Genomic DNA, 19,324 nt, shown 5'->3' on the forward strand with positions numbered 1-19,324 from the left:
GTGTGAAATATGTCTGGAGGAGACAAAATTACAGTTGTCACAAAAGATTCAAAGGTTGTTGAATCTCATTATTTCTAATCATGTTTCAGGAGCAAAAAGTGCTTTAGGAAGGAAGCATCACTAAGAAATGTGAAGCAGTATTCATAGGAAATTACAAATTATTTTACCATAATATTCTGAAGCAGGGTCAAACTTAATCATTCAAATGTTGCACTGGAAATGTATTTTTAAAGGACATCGTGTCTCATTATATCATGGCATTTGCGATGATCTGAGCAGTTATTAAAATGTGGTGTGCTCTCTCTCTCTCTCTCTCTCTGTCTCTGTCTTTGCCCTTTAGCCTCCACCTCAGATCTACGACAAGCAGCTGGATGAACGAGAACACTCTATTGATGAGTGGAAAGGTAAGGAAAAGGTTTATCCGGATAGAAACTAAAACCACATAACAACAGGAAATCGTAATAAACATTTCAGCTAGTTGTATTATAATAACCTGCTTATTCTATGTGATGCAATGGATAGTTTAACAATCTATCAGTCAGATTTGATACTTCTTTTGCTGTTGTTTTACATTTAAAATTCTGTTTATTCTGTTAAAATCATGTTTTATGTACTGGTTATGAAATGTTTAGCTTTTGCCTCTTTGAGTGCTTTACTGACTACTCTCCCCACTCGTTTGCTCTGCCAGAATTAATCTATAAAGAGGTGATGAACTTTGAGGAGAGAACGAAGAATGGCGTTGTGAAGGGACAACCTTCACCTTCAGGTACTCTCAGTGCATAAGCCTAATCGCTCTGTAAGTGAATTTACTACAACCTTACTGGAGTTATCCCCTTTGTAAATAGAGAATACCATCGTGCTGTCGGCCATGTGTCTCTGTCTCTTGCATCTCGAGTTTGGTGTTGTTCAGTTCAAAGTGTTGTTTTGGTGCATTTGTTAAAAGAAATGATGAAAACTGAATCTGCTACTGCTAACACTGCTTCCTGGCGCAGACTATGTGATGACAAATGTCGTGTATGTCTGTGTGTCTGCGTGGAACATGTCATAACTTAAGGTTTGGGTTCTGTGGCTCCCAGGAATGTCAGCCTCAAGCTGCAGCTGGCATTTTCTAAATTACATAAAGAAAGTGCTGTTCTTATTATTCACCACAGGGTGGCAGTAAAGAGTCATATTAAAACAAACCTGTCAGAGTTCAAGTTGACTTTGATTAAAAAAAAGAAAAAAGAAAAATGCCTTTTTGTTTGGAATAGCAGCATCTGCTGGTCAGAAGAGATAAGTAACATTCAACTAAAACAATGAACTTTATTCTGACAAACCGAGTGAAAACATTTTCCCGCAGAGAGCATTAGCTTCCTTTTTAAACTAGCCTTTAAACTCTGATTAGTGTTTTATAAAGTCAAACAGCATTTAAACTGTCATGAAATAATGAAAACAAACAAAACTCATTGATTAACTTTACCTCAATAAGTAAGCACCTTTGTTAGTTTTGCACTTCTTCTAATACCTATTCGGTCAGTCTCTTGCTTGAACCTCCATTTTCTTTCCTACATCCACTTGTAATTAAAGAGATGGGCTGGTCTGTAGGGTCTGCTGAGCATTTCAGATGCACTGCAGGAGCTGCAGACAGCAGTATTTCACAGCAGCAGAGAAGCAGATAGTAAGCATGATGTATGCATCAGATTCTCTCTGTGTTTTTCCTCTATATTTTACACTTTAAATAGAGATTTGGGGTTATGCTTTGTGAATTAGAGTTAGAATTGTGACTGAAACTAACCATTAGTTTGAGCATTTTTAAGACTGAGCTCAAGCTGTTCTTGCAGTTTATTTTTCTGTCTACTTCTTTCTAAATCTGCAGGAGTTAATGCCAGCTGCTGATCCTGCTTTGTTCTCAGTTATTTATTTATTTTTTTTTATTTTCTTCAGTCAAATGAAAAGTCAGCTGCGCCTACTTTAAGCTGTTGCTTCATACGGGGCAAGCTCAAACTTCACAAATCCGCTTAAATCTGTGTATTTGGGTTGTTTACTACAACCACTCTGCTCCAGCCATTCTGCCTGGCAAAGGAGAAAAATATTTTTTACAGGTGTGAGGAAACTGTGAACTTATGTATTCATGTATCATGTTATGATAACTTCAACTATTATTTCTAAACATATACAATAATTTCTTTAGGATTCAATGAAGAAAAGATGAGAAAGATGTGAAATCACACAGCTTTACCTGAACATGTCTCTACTACAGGAAGCTACGGTAACTCTACTGGGACAAACAGGTCAGCAACTACTCTGCTGACTCTCCTACGTGTCACAATGTGGAACATCTAAAATTTGATTTTACCTCCCATCACTACTCTTCAAATGATCTGTTTGAAGAGTTTAGTTGATTAGTCTGGTTAAAATCAAGACCAAAGTGAAATCCTGGCATCTTAAAACAAAGTTTAGCTTAAAAATATGGATTCATGCAAAGCCTTTTTTTAATAAACCTATACATTGGTGTCAGTTTTGCATTATGCTGTTATTCTAACAAAAGTGCTACAGCTAGCTGCTGCAGTAGAAAATAACCACGTAGTTCAGATGACCCACTATGAAACTGCCACTTCGGTTTTAGCTGCACTCAGACTAGCCTTCAGCTCATCAATCCACTCAGAATTAAAGTATTTTTCCAAACCTATGTCGTTCAAAGCGTTACCTACAACAGGTAAGATATTACTCGCTCACAACCTTCAGACAGAACTGTCCCTTTAAGCGTTCTTGGATCCCTGTAGTTGCGGAATCATCCTTAATGACAAAGTGTTGCCTCGCAGATTAAAATAATCTTTGATGAGGTCTCAGGGCGTTTACTGCTGACTGCTTCTGACTGTCAGTTTGCAAATTAAGGCAAAGTCACAATGCATCAATTTTGGACTTCATGTTCCTGCGGTGCTTTTAGTTTATCAAATAAAGACCACTTTTTATTTTTATCTCACGCGTCTCCAACATGTAACATTTTGAGCTTTGAGGTTGCCAGGTTTTAACGAGCTGAAGCAGCAATTATCAGCTTCCTGCTGACGTAACGCCTCACACGTCCAAGAGTCGAACCCCCCGGCCAACAAACCTTCACTCTGACAAGCACAGAAAAGAAGGTTTTCTGAATGTTTTTGTTTTGATTCGCCTGGCACCGCGCCCTGCAGGCTACAGACTGTGGACAAGTCCTTCAGGGCTGATAAACCCAGAATAACCGGTAAAACACGAGAAGAGAAGGTGACAGGAGCTTTAAAACAAGTCAGTTCCAAACAAGATCAATACCAGAAAAGTGAAATATTATTTAAATAGCTTCCATACCAACCAACTCACTTATGCCAGTATAACCAAGTGGAGCTCTTATAAAGATATGAATCAATACAAATGTATGTGTCTACAACAGAAAGGAACCTATTGATTTAATTTGAAGCGATCACAACAGCTCCAGCGTACAGACTGCTGAATCTCTGCAGCCTTTAATGATTTTCCTGAGGAACTCACTGGACCCAAATCTCTGTCACCCTGTACTCCTCATATGCTGCATTTGCTGTATTTGTCCCTCAGCCACCGTAATATTGTTCCCATCTCAGTCCCAGTAAATTAAAACATCCTCATTCAGCATTTCATCTCACCGTGCCTTCTGTGTGTGCTTGCCAAACCCACTGTTTGAATTCTTCCAATGTGTTTGCTCTCTGCTGCTGCCGCCGCCGCCGCCCTTCTCCGTTTTAACCCCTCCGCTGCTGTTGATTCCCGTAGCACAGGTGCAGCCGTGAACAGCAGCGAGAGCCTCCCTCCCTCCTCCTCCATCAACGACATCTCCTCCATGTCCACCGACCAGACCCTGGCCTCAGACACCGACAGCAGCCTGGAGACCTCTGCGGGACCCCTGGGGTGTTGCAGGTGACTATCCGCCTGCCTGCGCAACCCCATGTTCTTCCGACGGTGAAGAACCCAACGGATACAACCATCAAAATTTGAAAAAAAAAAAAGAAAAAAAAAAAGAACTAAAATAAATAAATACATGATTACAAAAAGATGAATATATTCTGAACGAAAACACAAGCTATGGAAACAGAATTTGAAAAATGATGAAACCTACAGCCTGTGCATTGTCACTCAAAAGCAGCAGTGGTATTTAAACCGAAGTAAATGAGCTGAGATACTGTATATGTTAACGATCATAGTTGCTTTGCTGCAAATCTTGTATATGGCATCCAAACAAAAACGACCAAGTGCTTAGACTTGCATCTCCTGTAAAGTGCATTTTGGCTGGCTTCTGGTTTCCTGAAAGCATTTACGGTTGAACATTGTGGCAAGGTGGGCTGCCATTGTGCTCACCACTCCTGCTAAAAACAAGCTTTCCCTGGTTCTGTATTTAATGGCATTGCTTCTTTTCTTTTTTTTCCCCTTTTTTTTTTTTGAACACTCCCACCCCTACAATCCACAATCTCGAATGTAAGGTTGCCTGACGTGTGTTTTATTTTTAAATGTGGTAAAATTTTTAGGGACGTGTAGTCGCTCTCACCTACAGCTCTGTGTAAATACTGTAATTCTGTACAGCTGAAGGGCAGCCAGAGTGGGACTGATGGCCAGTACACTGGGAGTTTTTGTGCTTTTTATTTCTTTCCTAACGAGCGCACACCTTGCCACATCACTTCTGTCCACCTCGGTTGCTCCCACCTATTGCTGTAGTCGTGCATGATTAGATTTAAACAACGCTAATCTCACTGTATGCTAAAAAAAAAAAAGAGTCTCTATAAGGACCTTTGTTTATGTATAATGTAAACTAACTCCACTGCAGACACAAAGGGTTGAAAAGACGAAAGATTTATAATCAGGCTTGAATTCAGGGCTTCAAGGGTGAGTTCGCTCAGAAATAAATCGATCAGATCGTGCTCAGAGTTCGAAATGAGTAACCTCCCAAAACAGTCCCTCCAGCCCCCCATGGGCTGACCCGCAGCCCTGCATTATCATTGCATTAAACCTTTGCAGTCAGAGGAGGGTAAGCCCTTTCACTGTGGTGACTTCTCCTTTTTATTTGACTCTTTAAAAACCTTTAAACAAGAGAAAAGTGATACAGTAAGGAGGTCAGAGGCGAGGCAAGGGAGTGTTAACTTTGTAGCAGTGACTTTTCTGGGTAAGAAAACTGGTGCATCTTGTCATCAACACAATCATTTATCCTAATAAATCAACTGGACAGAGCTCATCTGTCCGTTATGCTGACTGCTTGACTTTCTCAGCAGTTCACTTATTTATTTATACCGATGGGTGGAATCTGAATACGGCAAGTGCCTTTTGGAATGAAGCACTGCAGATGCAGAAAATTTGTTGGTTTTTTTTGCTCTCTGCGTTAAAACGATCCAGTATTTTGGACTTTTTGCATCGCAGGTCTGTGCAGATGCAGGACATAGTTTCTCTCAGTGCATCATTCACTTTTTTGTTTGTTACTTTAGATCCCTTCTAGCACAAATTTCTGCCAACATATTATTATGAATTGGAAAACGTGAATATGTTTGTTACAGTGGTTGTGGGGGATGTTGAGGCAAATTAAACAGGTGTCAAAATAACTTCAGAAATGTTTGCTAATAGCATATGTAGCCTCAACTGTTGCAAAAAGATAAATACTGTAGTCATAAATTGACAAAAATATTGGTTGTTGAGGCTGTTTTAAATGTTTTATTTGCAATGTTCGGACGAGTCTCTGTGACTTTTGTTTTCCATGCCGAAGGTTTGGAAACCACTGGTTCAGGTGAAATTATAAGAGACAATATTCAGATCTTTATAACTTCACTTTGTGGGCCAGTTTTAAGCTTTAGCTTCTGGGCTTTTCAAAGTAACTTACAAGAATGTAAATCTCCCCTCAAAACAACAACAACAACAAAAAAAGATGCCTCTGGGATTTCCTCTGATCAATATTGATCTAAAAACATTCATTGAATTTTAGCATAAATTCAGTGGCTCCAAATAAGTATGACGATCAGTCCTAAAACGTAATGATTTCTAACTGTGGGATCAGAAAAAAGTAAAACTAGTTTAGTCATTTCTGTCTAAAGTTTTCAACATAATTTCTTCTAATTAGACAATAAAAAGCTGGATTTCAAATACAGTAGGAAGCACATAAGTTACTAACAATTGAAAAATCTAACTATTATTTTGATTATTTGGATTTATTTTTAAAAGTTTACCAAGACTTATTTTTACCTGTGCTTTATGCATCATCAGCTGTAAGCTGCATTAGTATGAATAAACCAAGCCAATGATTTTTTAAATATATTTTCCAAATTTACAGATGCTTACAGATTATGAAACACATGGACATCTGTGTGGTTTCAGTTTAGGACAATACAGCTCAAATCCAGTCTTCTCTATAAATATCAATACATTCTGCAATGCTCAGGCGTCCACTGGTTTATAATAAAAGTTTAAAACCCCATGACATGATGGTGAGGAGCTGTAAAGACAGACAGACTGCCTAACTTCAGTGGAGCTCTGCACTTTGCATGAACATAATACTCCCCAAATCCTAAACTCCAGAAAGCGACACTGTTAACACTCTTCCAGCCTGCAGCGTGTTCACAGAAAAGGAAACCGAACCGCACCTTTTTTTCCGAGGCTGGCGTCTCCAGGATAAGCGACGGCGAGCTCGGCTCTCTGTTCAGGGTCTGGCCAGGGCAATCCTTTCAAAAACAGGGTGCAACTTTGAAAATTCTTTGTGTTCTAAAAAGAAAAGTTCAATGAAATTTCTCAGTTGAACTTGACTCCTATATATATGTATATGTATATACATATATATGTATATTTACATATATATGTATATACATAATCCACAAATATACACAAGTAGTGTTGCAGTTTTTCTACAGGGGCGTTTTGAACCATGTAACCACACTCTTCCTGGTAACTTAGTAGAACTATTGATGCGTCTTAATGTATTTCTTTCCCCCCACTTTTCTGAATGTGAACTGTTGATCTTTTTTATAAGACATCCCTCCAGACAATTCTCTTGTGATAAACGGTGCTTTCGGGTCCCGGTAAAAGCGTCTGAAGGACAGAGGAGTGTAGTAACACACAAACGGCTGCTTCGTCAGCTCTGAATGTAGACGCTGAACCGGCGTTCGGCATTAAAACTGTCTGCTTGAAGATGTGACCTGACATCTGGAGGATTTGAGTTCGGACTTCTTGTGCGACTGCTTTGAGGATGGTGATGGGAAACTAGCGCAGCTGTGTGTTTGGGCATCGCTCACGTGTTGACGTTCAGTCACATCAACTGCCAGGCGAGGAAAAACTGTCAGTCTCGGTTCCAATATTTGTCTCAAAGGTCTTGAAGCATCGCCGTGGGAAGGGGTTTTATGCAGAGGGGTGCTGTGCGAACATGTAAAGCGAGAAAAGCTGTACTACCCCAAACAGGAAGTTAATTTCTCCCCCATTAATAAGTCATTACCATAAAATATAATTGGATTATCAACTAACATAACACTAGTGAATACATGTTTCTTAAATTTATTTATTTACTCATTCATGCCCCCGTGTTTTTTTTTTTATTTTCGGGTTATTTCTTGTCATTCACAAGGGCATGCTGTAGCACCCCGTGCACCCCCAGTTCCACCACGGCCTTGTTAAAGCTTGTATATTCAGAACTAATGAAGTTCGTGTCTCTCCGACGGATGTTCACTTGTAATCTGAAGATGACCGACTCGTCATTTTAGCCATAATATTACTGCAAATACAAAAAAAAATAAAATTAAATGAAAAAATTAAAAAAGGAAAGTAGTTGTCACACTTTAGGATGCTGTATGTCTTGTACTTTAAAATCATTGGACTCATTACTAGTGATTCCCACCTTACTGATTTTTCACTTTTTTTCTCAGAAATCCATTGTAAATACTAACAATCCAACAATGCAATAAACCTTTTATTGCACTCAGACAGGGAGGCAAGCTTCTGCAAGGGTCGGGTGATGCTACGATGTTTAGAGTCTTAACTGTGCAAACCTACAACGATTGAAACCCTGTATAGCTCATCTGAATCAGGTGATGTTGTTCTCCGGTTCTTTTCTGACTCCTCTCTCGTTTCTTTTACTCCGTGCTGTTTTAACGAATTACCCTTTTGACATTGTCAGGTTGAAAAACAAAAAGAAACTATCTGTTTCACGCTGATCTTAAAGCTTCAGACTATAGCGTTTCAAGTAAAGAAAAAGAAAAAAAACATCAAAATAAACGCAAATGAAAAAAAAAAAAATACTGAAAGCTGTTGCTGTAAACACAACATTTTAAAGGAACTGTGTATGTACAAATAGTATATGTATGTGATTGAAAATAAACAAAATTTGATCTTGGACTATTATGGGCCTTTTTTTCTTTTATTTTGAGTGTTTTATTTGCCTGCAGGTGTATTATTTAGCACCTTTTTTGTACACTTTCAAACCAGTTCAAACCCAGTTTTGGACACTTATAGTTTTGCAAAACCTACAGTCTAAAAGTTGTTATTCATGAACCATTTCTCTGGCAGAAGGAGTTAAAAGGAGTTTAAAATGTAGCTTGAACTGATGGTGCAAAGTTAAGTAGAATAAAAGTAAAGACAGTCTTTTTAGTTTGTTGAGCAAGCCTTTCTAAAAGTATTAAAAAAAAACATTAAATGTTCTCTTCCATTGTGAAGCTATAAGGCAGGTATTTTTGCAACATTTATTTGGCAATTAAAATATTTTTTCCAACACAAAAAGCTGCCTAAAAGCCTCAGTTAAACCTGTCAGTTTCTTTATCGGCTTACAATCAAATTTCCTTCAATACAATAAAATAAAACAACTCGTTGAATGTAAATAAAATTGTGGGTTGTTTTCAAATCAAGATGAACCAGTTTCATTGTTTTATTTAATATATCTGAGCTTGATCAACATAATTTTTTAAAGTTGATTCAAATGTTCTATATTTTTATATTATTATCTTACCAGGTTTATTCTGTTAGGGGCGTCAAAATAATTTTTTATTGATAATGTAAGATTTTATTTTAAAAAAATAATATTATACGAGTTTGACATTTCAGTATAACAAAAATCTTGTACCAACAAATTCTTGGTGTTATTTGTGTCAGCCCTGTTGGATGAATGAAAACATATTTATTGAGACATTGATGACACAAAAAAGATCAATTTAATCCTTCAACATCTAACTCAAAATAAGTTTAACCACCCCACTTAACCAAGAAGGTCAGTCCTAACCCATGCAGGGTATATGACTATGAAACAATATGAATTCCTTTATAAGCAAGAAATCATTATAGTTAGGTGGAAAATTACTCAATGTCTTTTTATTCTCTTTCACCAGATCTCTTTATTAAATTGATACATTTACATCCAACCAATAAAGACTAATCATTTAACAAACTTTGCGAACATGTGTCTTGGTTGTGTTTTTGAGTGTAATCTCTAAAATTCTGTTCAGAGATGAGTTTTATCATCCCTCACAGAAAAGCTTGTGTCTGAGAGTCACAAGTAAGATATTCTGTCAGATAAAAAGAGCAGAGAATGCCTCACAAACCACCACGTTTTAGGAACTTTTAGGGATTTTGAGCAAAGCAAAAGAATTTAAGTTTGTGGAAGTAGCGTGGTGACGCACCGAGGTGCAGTCATCTCTGCTCAGGTGGTACAGGTGACTGAAAACAGGTTGTATGATGTGGAAGAACCAAAATATATACTGAAAAACAAACTCAAATCAGTAAAAAGCATCTTATGATGAATGGAATTCAACTGTGACAGCATCAGCTACCGAGCCTTGAACTAAATGAGATTTTATTGGGATTCCTCATGAAAAGCAATAGATTTCTTTTTTATATTTCAATAAGCCTGTCTTCCTGAAATATTTTACAATTTAATGAAAAGTTAACAGTGAATTATTACTTTCATGATGTTTTTTCCCCAATTATCCTAACCATAAACTGACAAATGAGTTTTGAATTTCTTAGTTTGATTTCTTGGCTCTAATAAGTCTTCAGTACGATTCACTGCTTACTTTAAAATACCCTTAAAAGACACCTCCACAAAAAGAACAACAGACTCATGAGTAGATTCATCTTTATTCTTTTATGTTCCTTTGAATCTGAAGTTTCATGTCTTGAAGACATTTTAATATCCGCCTCGCCGTCGGCTCATAATCGGCTCTTTTGTGAGGAGTTCACAGAGAGAAGTGACACTGACAGCTCCGGTAAGCCTATTATTTCGTGGTGACGGGTACAAAGTGAGAAGCGCGGGCTCCCCTCCGTTCTTTGGTTGTCCAGGCACTTTCACCTCCATCGATGGACACACTCCAGATGTCCTTCACTGACCAGCAGCAGGTTTTCTATCGGATCCGGTCTTCACTGAAGTGGAGCGGCAGCTCTGCCAACAGAAACCTCTTCTGACTCACGTGTGTCTCACTGTGTGCAGACGTTTGGTTCAAGGCTACATAAATACATTTCATTAATACAACATTCAAATACTGGACACCAACCTTGTTGACTCATGCACCTTCATGCACTCATCACTTGCTACTGAATCTTACAGCCGGACAATTTATTCTCAGTGACAAAACAGACAGTTTGGCTCTTTAGAAGTGGAAAGATTATGAACAGTTAATATCTTACCTGTTGTAGATAGCTCTTTGATGCTCCACAGTTTGGAGAAAAGAGCTATTTACAAAAGTAATATTAATTCTTCATAACCTTTCAACAGAATCCCATTTAAAAAGATCTGAACAATTGTTTTAATAAATGTTTTCACATTTTAGCTAGGTTTGAATGAAAACCTGTTGGGGTTGGGGGCTAATCTTTCAGAATAGTTAGCTTCTCAGTTGTTCGGACAGTTAACTGTAATTCCCCACAAGCAATAATAACATTTTGTGGCAAGTTTCTTCCAACGTGTGAATTCAATCCTTGCTCCTAATCTGTGAAATATGCCAATTGCACAAGGCTTAAAGCAGATTTTTTTAAAAAGCTACAAAAACGTCAGTCAATCCCAACTTAATCTGTGCCATATCCATCTGAATATTTGTCAAAACCACAGTGCAGACTAACAAGTAGTGTCTTCAATAATCTATAAAATATTTACAGAACAGATTCCGCTCTTTTTTTTTTTGGTCATGAATAAATGTAACAGCACAGAGGCAGAGGCAAATCTACAGCATACTCTCCAAATTTAAAACACGTAGACAGCACATTCAGTACCAACTTGCAGAGGCTGGACAGACACATAAGTACAAGAAAAAAAAAGAGTCTTAATATAAAATATCACATTGATAACTTTTAAATATCATTAACATTTAAGTTTTAGTTTCATTTCTTTTTACAAACATGTGACTGCCTGCATTGTTTCCCTCTATATACATACAGAATGACACTGGACATGAATGTTACGTTCTGGGTTCAAAAGAGTTAAATCTGTGTGGAGTTTGGCATGTTTTTCCATTCTTTCACATTTTGCCTTTCCTTTCATCTTTCACGCCCAAGAAGTAAAACATAGTACCGAATATCATCACGAACCATGGTGAAGTGTTCCTCTATTCTACGTCCCAGCACAAGTGAGCACCAAACTGGTTTCAGAGAAGGCTAAAGAGTCTCCATGAGGTTTTTAAATAATGATATATACACATAATGTCAGTCTAACATCACTCCAGGTGATGCTACATTTATACAGGTGACCTTTATTAGCTGTACACCTCCAATTTCTTAAATTAACGTGCCGTTGTTTTTGCAATGTCATTTCCCCGACTCCTTCAATCAGCAGCAACTTCCTGTTTCCTCTCCCATCAGCAATGACAACATATTGTACACGAACTTGAGTTCTCCACCTTCCTTTTACTGGATCCAGATGGTGTTGTTGCGGTCCGTTCGGCGGGGGTCGGCGGCCGGGGTGTTGCCGGTTGCGGTGAGGTCGCTGAACGTGGAGAAAAACTGCTCCATCTCCGTCTGCAGCATCTGGTTCCGCCGCTCGGCGTCGTCCTTGGCGCGCTCGGCGTTGCGTAGCTTGATTTCCACCATGGTGTACTTCTTCCTCTCCTGGTCCAGCTCCTCGTGGAGGTTCACCATCTCCGTCTCCAGCTCCAGGTTACGCTGCTCCAAGCTGCAAAGGAGGAGAAGAGATAATAGGGTGTGGCTGTTTATCAACAGGCCATGTAAAAGCATGAAACAAAGTGATAACAATAACTTCTTTTAATATTTTATTATGCCCTCAACACAGGTTTAGAGGTACACTCATTTTAACCTGATTTAACTGGGACTTATAGGATTATAAATTTAATCAGAACTACCAAAATTCAAAGCAGGAGACCCGAAAATAGTCCAAACATCCCTGCCCAACATCTGACTTCTGGTCAGAATAGACATAATTGAAATTTTCTTTGAATGGTTCAGACATTTTACAGAAAGTTATACAGGAGATCCAAATGGAAAACATTTTTTTTTAGTTAATTAGAAGAATAAATGCTTTCAAGGTATTTTAGAAAATAAATATCATGCAGGAAAATGAATGAGCCTGGTGTATGCCAACTCTATGGAGAGATAATGTTTGCATTATATATATTAAGGTGTTGAACTGAATGTTGAACTGTAGACATAAAAATAACTTGCCAGGTATTTTCTCTCTCTTATCAGAGAATACAGCTTTTAAAGAAATGTCATCCCTACCTTTTGATCCTGGCCTCGTACTCAGACTTCTGTTTGTGCATCTCCTGTTTAAGACTGGCCACTAGACTGTGCAGGGCACTGTGGCTGCCGGGTCCGTTACCGACAGTGAAACCCTCGCTGGTCTCGCTGCTGCTGGTGCCTCGACTGCTCCCCCCAGCTCCATCTCCACCTCCCTCCCTGTTGCTGTTCCTGCCATTCCCCTCTCCTCCACCACCGCCGCTCCGGAGAGGTTCGCTGTCCTGCGCCGGTCCGTCCAAGTCCTCGTAGTGACCGCCGTAAAAGTCCTGCTCGGGGCAGGTGGTGGTGGAGGAGCGGCAGGAAGTGGAGTTGTCGGGGAGGGAGATTTCACAGGACGATGTGGACCAAGTGGCGCTGTCCACACTCTGCTTGTCCTCACAGCTGGTGTTCAGACACGTGCTGGTGATCTGATGCTGCAGGTTCTGGTGGTTTAACTGCACATTGTCGTACGTAGACAGACGATTCTGACTGGCGATTTGATCCCCTTTGGAGCAGTCACGCACTTTGTTGTTCTCTCGGAGTGTGACGCAGCCGTTTTGGACCCAGAGACCGTTACGATTGTTCAGACTTCCTGTGATCCCATCAGGCCCTGAAATACCGACGCGCAAGACGCCAGTCCCATTCCCTGCAGGACTGCCTCCGCTCGTCACCCCACTGGTGCCCATTTTTGTGCCCGAGCATTTTAGCGTCCCACTACGACGAACTGGTAAATTCCCGCCTCCCATCATGGTCTGACTCTTATCTAGAGTGGGATCTGACGAGGGGGAGGAGCTGAAGGAGCCGTTTGTAACGATCCCACTGCCTTTGCTGAAAGCCGGGTTCTTCTTTATGGTCAGGGGTGGACTACGGGTCATGTCAAAGTGTCCTGGGCCAACATTTCGAGGGCTCGCTGATCGCGGGGAGCCCCTGTTGTCGACTTGTTGGCGGTTCGAATGAGACTCAGGTGCTTCCCAAACACACTTCTGGACCACCTGCGTGTTGTTATTCTTGGCGTTCTGCGACACTGCCGTGATGGGTGAGGTAGTTGTGGTGGCTTGTCTCTTTGGTAGCTCGATGTTGTTGTTGTTGGCAAGCTCGAGCGATGTCGGCTCGTCTTCGTCTCTCGGGAAAAGAACATCGTGGCGACCAATCAGAACAGCCATGAGCTGCTGGACCAGAACAGTTCCTGAGAAAATGAAACCAAACATCATCGTGGGCACAGACCTACAACAGAATATAAACACGTGACGGACACGCTCAAACACTGACCTTCCATAATTGTTACTGGATCCTCGATCTTTGGCCTCAAGATATTTGGCCCAAAAACTGTGGCCAAGTTCTGGACACTCATTTTATTCACTCCTGAATAAGACTGGACTTCATCAAGAAATCTATGACAAAAAAAAAAAGAAACATATACCTTTCACTGTTAATCACTTGTCACAATTTGAATTTCATCCAATTTAACGATTAGCCAGTACCTGCAGATGTACTTGAGGAGGTTGAAGTTCACTGGAGGTAGACTTTCCACAAGCCTTTTCAATTCCTTCATACCCTGCAGACAGAAGATGATTTTCAGGCAATTTGCTGCGACAGATCTTTTGAAGCAGCGTTCCTAATATTTTACTTGCTCTTTAAACAACATCAGTTTAGAATAAAATAGTTTAATTCTGACCAGACTGATGAGCTAACGGCTAGTCCGACTGAGACCAAGACCAAAGTGGATGCAGCCGTCTTTAAACAACATCAGTCTCAAAAATATGGCAACTAGCTGTAGCACTTGGGGGGACTTCCTGCTTTAGTATCAGAATATTTCTGCTGGAATAATTCAAAATTGACAGCAATGCAATGAGTTATAAAATAGTGTTTACATGAACTGCTATGATGTTTCCACTTTTACTAATTCTGCAATTTCACACATTCAAATTATAAAAAAGTTACAGAACTTTGAAAAAATTTGAGACATAAACTAAAAAATATGAAAAATGGGCAACAACTCAGTGGCCTAATCAGATATTTCCTTTCTTTATTATGTTATAAAATGCTTATAAAGGACCGAGGCTTTCATCTGTACAGAATGTGAAAGAATTTGAAAACAGGAAATTACACAAAAGCCCAAACATGTGGCTTCTCAAAGTCTAATTAACACAAAAATGCTTTTGGACACTGCAGAATAACTTAGCCTCTGCTATTGGCCATGCCTCATGCTGCCACAGAGATCCTATTTATGCCAGAAATCAAGACAGACACAACAAAATCTTGGTGTGAGGAAATATCAGGGCAGAGTCCACATTTTACGCCCCAGAACAGGATTTATTCAGTGCTAACAGGCAACCTGAAGCAAGCAGATGTTTAGGCATAGGGATAAAGTCTGTGACAGGCGAAATGTGATGGTTTCCTATTTCTTACCATTTCATCATCTTTGCTCAGGAGTTTGGCGCAGGCCAGGAACTCTTCATACTTCTGGAAAGGGATGACGGGCTCGGGCAGTTCTCTGAGGTACAGCTTCAGAAGAGAGGCTACGGTGTGCACGTCTGTGTTACTGATGACAGAGGTGAGACACTAATAAGACCGGAGCAGGACGGACATTTTGATTTACAAAGGATGACACGGGAGTACCGGACAGAACTGAACTGTGGTGTAGGAGCAGGGTAAAACAAGGAAAAGATTAATCTATTTTTCACCTCAATCTGTCTCTGTTTGGTGCAAACGACAAAAAGCAACAGCTCAAACTGAACATGTTCCCTTAAAGGAGTGATCTTGTCTCACAGTTTGAGCTTTTTCTTTTGACTAAAATGTTACAAATCAGTGTGTCAAAGGCCATAGCAATGAATCGCTGGTTCAGCTCGACCAGGTCAGGCCTCTAGTCTATTATTCCTCAGCTCTTTCCTGTCTGTCTACCCTGACACTGTTTCACTGAGGGTTGTTTGCAGTTCGCTCACCGGATGTAGCCTACTTGGATAAGCCCTCTGATTGTCCGGTCATTTCGAGCGGTATTTTCATCCTCTTCCACTTCCTACACGTTAGAGTTTTTACAATACCTCTCGCTATGAATGGGAAAAACAAACACATTCCAAGCTGCAAAGTACAGGGCTGGTATATTCCATCACTTGCTCTCTGTCAACTTGAGTTAGGGGTACATTTGAATATGGACATTGAGATATGCAAAACAGGCTTTTAAGGGCTCTGTAATCTTAGTTTCTCTAATGAGATGCATCTGGAGTCAGTTCAGAGGTGCAGATCTCAGTAGTCAGCAATCTGAACGTAAGACCTTGTGGTTCAAAACCACTTAGGAAATTTAATCACGTTTTTCCCTTACCAATCAAAAGATGGTTTCTCTCCACAGTCGAAGGCGTCCTGCAGCTCTTTGACCAGGTTGGCCTGTCCTGGCAGCCTGAACAGACCCTCTTCTTGAAGACCCCACTGCCGAATAAAGTCTGCACACTGCTCCACCAGCATGGGGGCGAGCTTGTTCCCAAAGCGGCGCTCGTACCGGACCGTCTCCTCCAACTTCTGACCAAAGATCCCTGAGACGAATGACAAGATGTTTAATGATCGGGATTAATGTAAATCAGCTTGAAGCAGTTATGGTTTTTACCCCTGCACTGAGAGCTGTTTGTCCAAAAACCATCCAACGGTATATGTAGAAACAAATACAATGTCCCAGCATACCACAAATAAATATATAGAAACAATAAAAACGAGTATTTCTTAAAGGAAATCATACCACCTGCTGCGTTGTATGCCAATGTTATTAACAAAAGTCATGTGTGATCTGTTTGCACTTGAAGTATGTGTTGGGGATAACTCAAAATCTGTAAAGTTGGAAGAGTTGTAGGCATTTTTGTGATGGCTAGGGTGGATTAGCTGTGGCAGGCATCTTTAATCTGGTCAAAGCCAAAAGTTCATCAGTTGTAGATCTGCATCCAATGATTACTTTTTAAAAGTTTTATTAAAATCCGTTCAGGGGTGCATGAGATATTTTTCTAACAGACAGACCAATGAACACACATACACATACAAACACACCCAAAATAACCCATGTGTGCCTGATCTCAGGAGGTAGTTCAAGCTTGACCCAAAAAAGCTCTATCCTACAATCCTTCAGATTCAAAGGATCCACATCCAATATTCTTACTTTTAGTTGTTGAGCTATCAGAGCAGGTGGGTTTAATGTTGCAATTGATTACTGTATAATTTGGCTCTCAGTTTAATTTTTAGCTGTTTGAAAACTATAAAAAGCCAAGAATTAACACTTAAAGGAACAGAGAGTGCAGTCAAATCAATCAGTTTCAAAAGATCTGTGATGTTATTGTCCAGCCAGGCCGAGCATGAAACATGAACACCTGCACAGGCCGAGCCTGAAAATCAGATCTATAACTTCCTGCTCAGCGACACCTCTCTCCTTTTTGTCTGAGCGTGATTTGCTGCTGTCTCATGCGGACGCAGCACATGAGGGGATTAGGCGGCCTTCCAGTGAGATCTGGACCTGCATATTTTTCCGGTCTCGGATACAGAGAGCAGCTGCTCGCACACATTTACGCACGAGGTACGACAAGGCACTGTGATTAGATTAGACTAATCTTATCAGAGCCTTTGTGCACTTGACACTAGGAGCAACAGCTTACAAATGTAAGCATGGAAACTATGACTGAAAGACATATTTCCCTCCAGAGTTTCAATACTCGAGACTAAATGTTCAAAGCATTAATGTTATTAGATGAAAAATGATAGTTTTAGAATCATATTATGATATGGTGTCATACTCACCCCTTTTGAAAATGACAACTAATAAGCTTGTGGAAGAGATGCCTGTTAATTAATTTGCAATAAGACAACACACCAGAGGTGGAGAATTTATAGCGCATGCATAGTAGGATTTTCTACAAACTGCACTTAAATCAGAGAATGAAAACAGAGCTGGAATAAAAAAGACGTTATTTTGAAAACCATGATCATTTCAGTCTCTCTTTAAAACAGAGCAACCTGGACGAAAAGCTGAAATCTCAAAATTTATCCACAGCAACTTTAACCGTAATCCAAGCAAAAAAGTAAATCCCTAAAAAAAACATTTTGAAACAGTCTATTTTCCAAGAATTTGATAAAGCCCGGTAAATTAAAGATAAGCTAAGCTCAGTCAATCATGTTCTCATGTATCGACAAAAAAAGACAGATGAGATGAGAGAACGTCTTCAGACGTTCTGGTCATGAGTATAGGAATCTCACATGTAACAGTGTGTGCCGACCATTTTATGCAGTGTGTGTGTGTGTGTGTGTGTGTGTGTGTGTGTGTGTGTGTGTGTGTGTATGTTTGCTGCTCCCACTGGACCAAATGTACAAAAAAAACAACCCTCTTGTTCTAAAGTATGACTACTCTACATGTTCTACAAGCACTCAGCCGTTTCCATCAATACTGTCAGACTCTGGCAGCTTCAGACACCTGCTGCACAAGCAGCAACACTGCACTTTAACAAGAAAACCAGGAGTCTAATTATCTAATTATCCCCATCCTTTTTACACATAAACACCTTTATTCTTTAAGGTTTTATGTGCAAATATAAATGACTAAACTAAAGCACATCAGTAATAAATGTTTAACATATGGTTATTATATAATTCCATGCTACAAGTTGCAACTTGATTTGATTAAAGTGGATTAAATAATGTTTTATAAAGCTTTCTACTTTTGTACATGTTATATATTAAAGTATTAGCATTTGTCGATTAGGCAAATTCATAAAAAGACTAAAGCCCTGCTGGCATCACATCCACAGTTATCACTTTTGAATATTATAAATCAATAGTACTACTCATTTTTTTCAATATTTTTTAGCCAATTGAATATTAACATGATCTTATGACTCGGTTACTATCATCAGAGAAAAGAATATTTAGATCAAATCAGTTTTTAATTTAAGTTAAGTATGTCTAATCTTCTATATCCTATTATTGTGTTAATTTTATTATATAATGTAATTGATGTATTGGTTTTTTTTTTTTTACTTAATTACAATACATAAACCTTCCTTAACTATGGATAAATAACTGGTAATTACCATGAAATAAATCCCCGAGGATCCAGATGGAGAAGCCACAAGTACACATTTTCTTAGCTCACACTCGCTCTTCGGGTCGGCCGGTACTTAATGCAACATCACAGAAAGAGTCCAGCTTCAGCATCACTTTGTTTTGGGCGCTCCCTCTCTGTCTGGCACTCAGTGAACTGAATTTTTCATGACATTTCAGCAGTCTTAATCAGCCTATCAGGGCTCAGTTAGTCACTGTCGCTACTGCAAAATGTGTTGCAGGGTGCTCTTTGTGCGAATATGTGTGTGTGTGTGTGTGTGTGTGTGTGGCAGGGGAAGCCCAGCTCAGCTCCAACATGGAGCCACCTTTCCTGTGGCATCTTTGACAAATGGCTCGTCCTTTTGAAGAGCAGTCAACTGTAATAGACGTCAAACTCCCCGCAATGAAAACAGAGGGGGCCAACTCTGCCTCATCTATTCTGTTTGTCAATGAAAGCTGCCTGAACTGCCCGTCTGGTTGCGAGAGCTGCACCCGTGGCCTGCTCATACACAATGTAGGCCAATGTGCGCCAGGACAGTCAATAACAAGCCATGGCAGCGCAGCGGGGGACTCGGTAATCAGTGCACCGATTCTGATAAAGTCAGGAACCTCT

General features: G+C 39.8%; 2 protein-coding genes across 12 annotated transcripts in view; one reads left to right on the forward strand and one right to left on the reverse strand.

Annotated features, from left to right (window-relative positions):
- The window catches only part of mapk10 (mitogen-activated protein kinase 10), a 48,912-nt gene extending 40,580 nt beyond the window's left edge, over positions 1-8,332 (forward strand). For 4 of the 8 annotated variants that reach the window (XM_017407662.3, XM_017407664.3, XM_017407661.3 and 1 more), the window contains 3 exons: positions 341-404; positions 689-766; positions 3,759-8,332. In XM_017407662.3, coding sequence (XP_017263151.1) covers positions 341-404; positions 689-766; positions 3,759-3,901 — 285 coding nt within the window. In that variant the 3' untranslated portion in view covers positions 3,902-8,332. Of the gene's footprint in view, positions 1-340; positions 405-688; positions 797-2,170; positions 2,359-3,753 lie in introns of those variants that run through there. The other 4 variants (XM_017407667.3, XM_017407665.3, XM_017407666.3 and 1 more) reach the window with 4 other exon arrangements.
- A 1,714-nt stretch (positions 8,333-10,046) lies between these two features.
- arhgap24 (Rho GTPase activating protein 24) overlaps positions 10,047-19,324 on the reverse strand; it is a 60,371-nt gene continuing 51,093 nt past the window's right edge. For all 4 annotated transcript variants that reach the window (XM_017407950.3, XM_025004118.2, XM_017407951.3 and 1 more), the window contains 6 exons: positions 15,965-16,172; positions 15,055-15,187; positions 14,127-14,200; positions 13,915-14,036; positions 12,649-13,831; positions 10,047-12,085 (listed from right to left, as the gene is read on the reverse strand). In XM_017407950.3, the coding sequence (XP_017263439.1) occupies positions 11,821-12,085; positions 12,649-13,831; positions 13,915-14,036; positions 14,127-14,200; positions 15,055-15,187; positions 15,965-16,172 (1,985 nt within the window). In that variant the 3' untranslated portion in view covers positions 10,047-11,820. The remainder of the gene's footprint in view (positions 12,086-12,648; positions 13,832-13,914; positions 14,037-14,126; positions 14,201-15,054; positions 15,188-15,964; positions 16,173-19,324) is intronic.

The sequence above is a fragment of the Kryptolebias marmoratus genome, linkage group LG14 (genome assembly GCF_001649575.2).
Source record: "Kryptolebias marmoratus isolate JLee-2015 linkage group LG14, ASM164957v2, whole genome shotgun sequence".
NCBI lineage: Eukaryota > Metazoa > Chordata > Actinopteri > Cyprinodontiformes > Rivulidae > Kryptolebias > Kryptolebias marmoratus.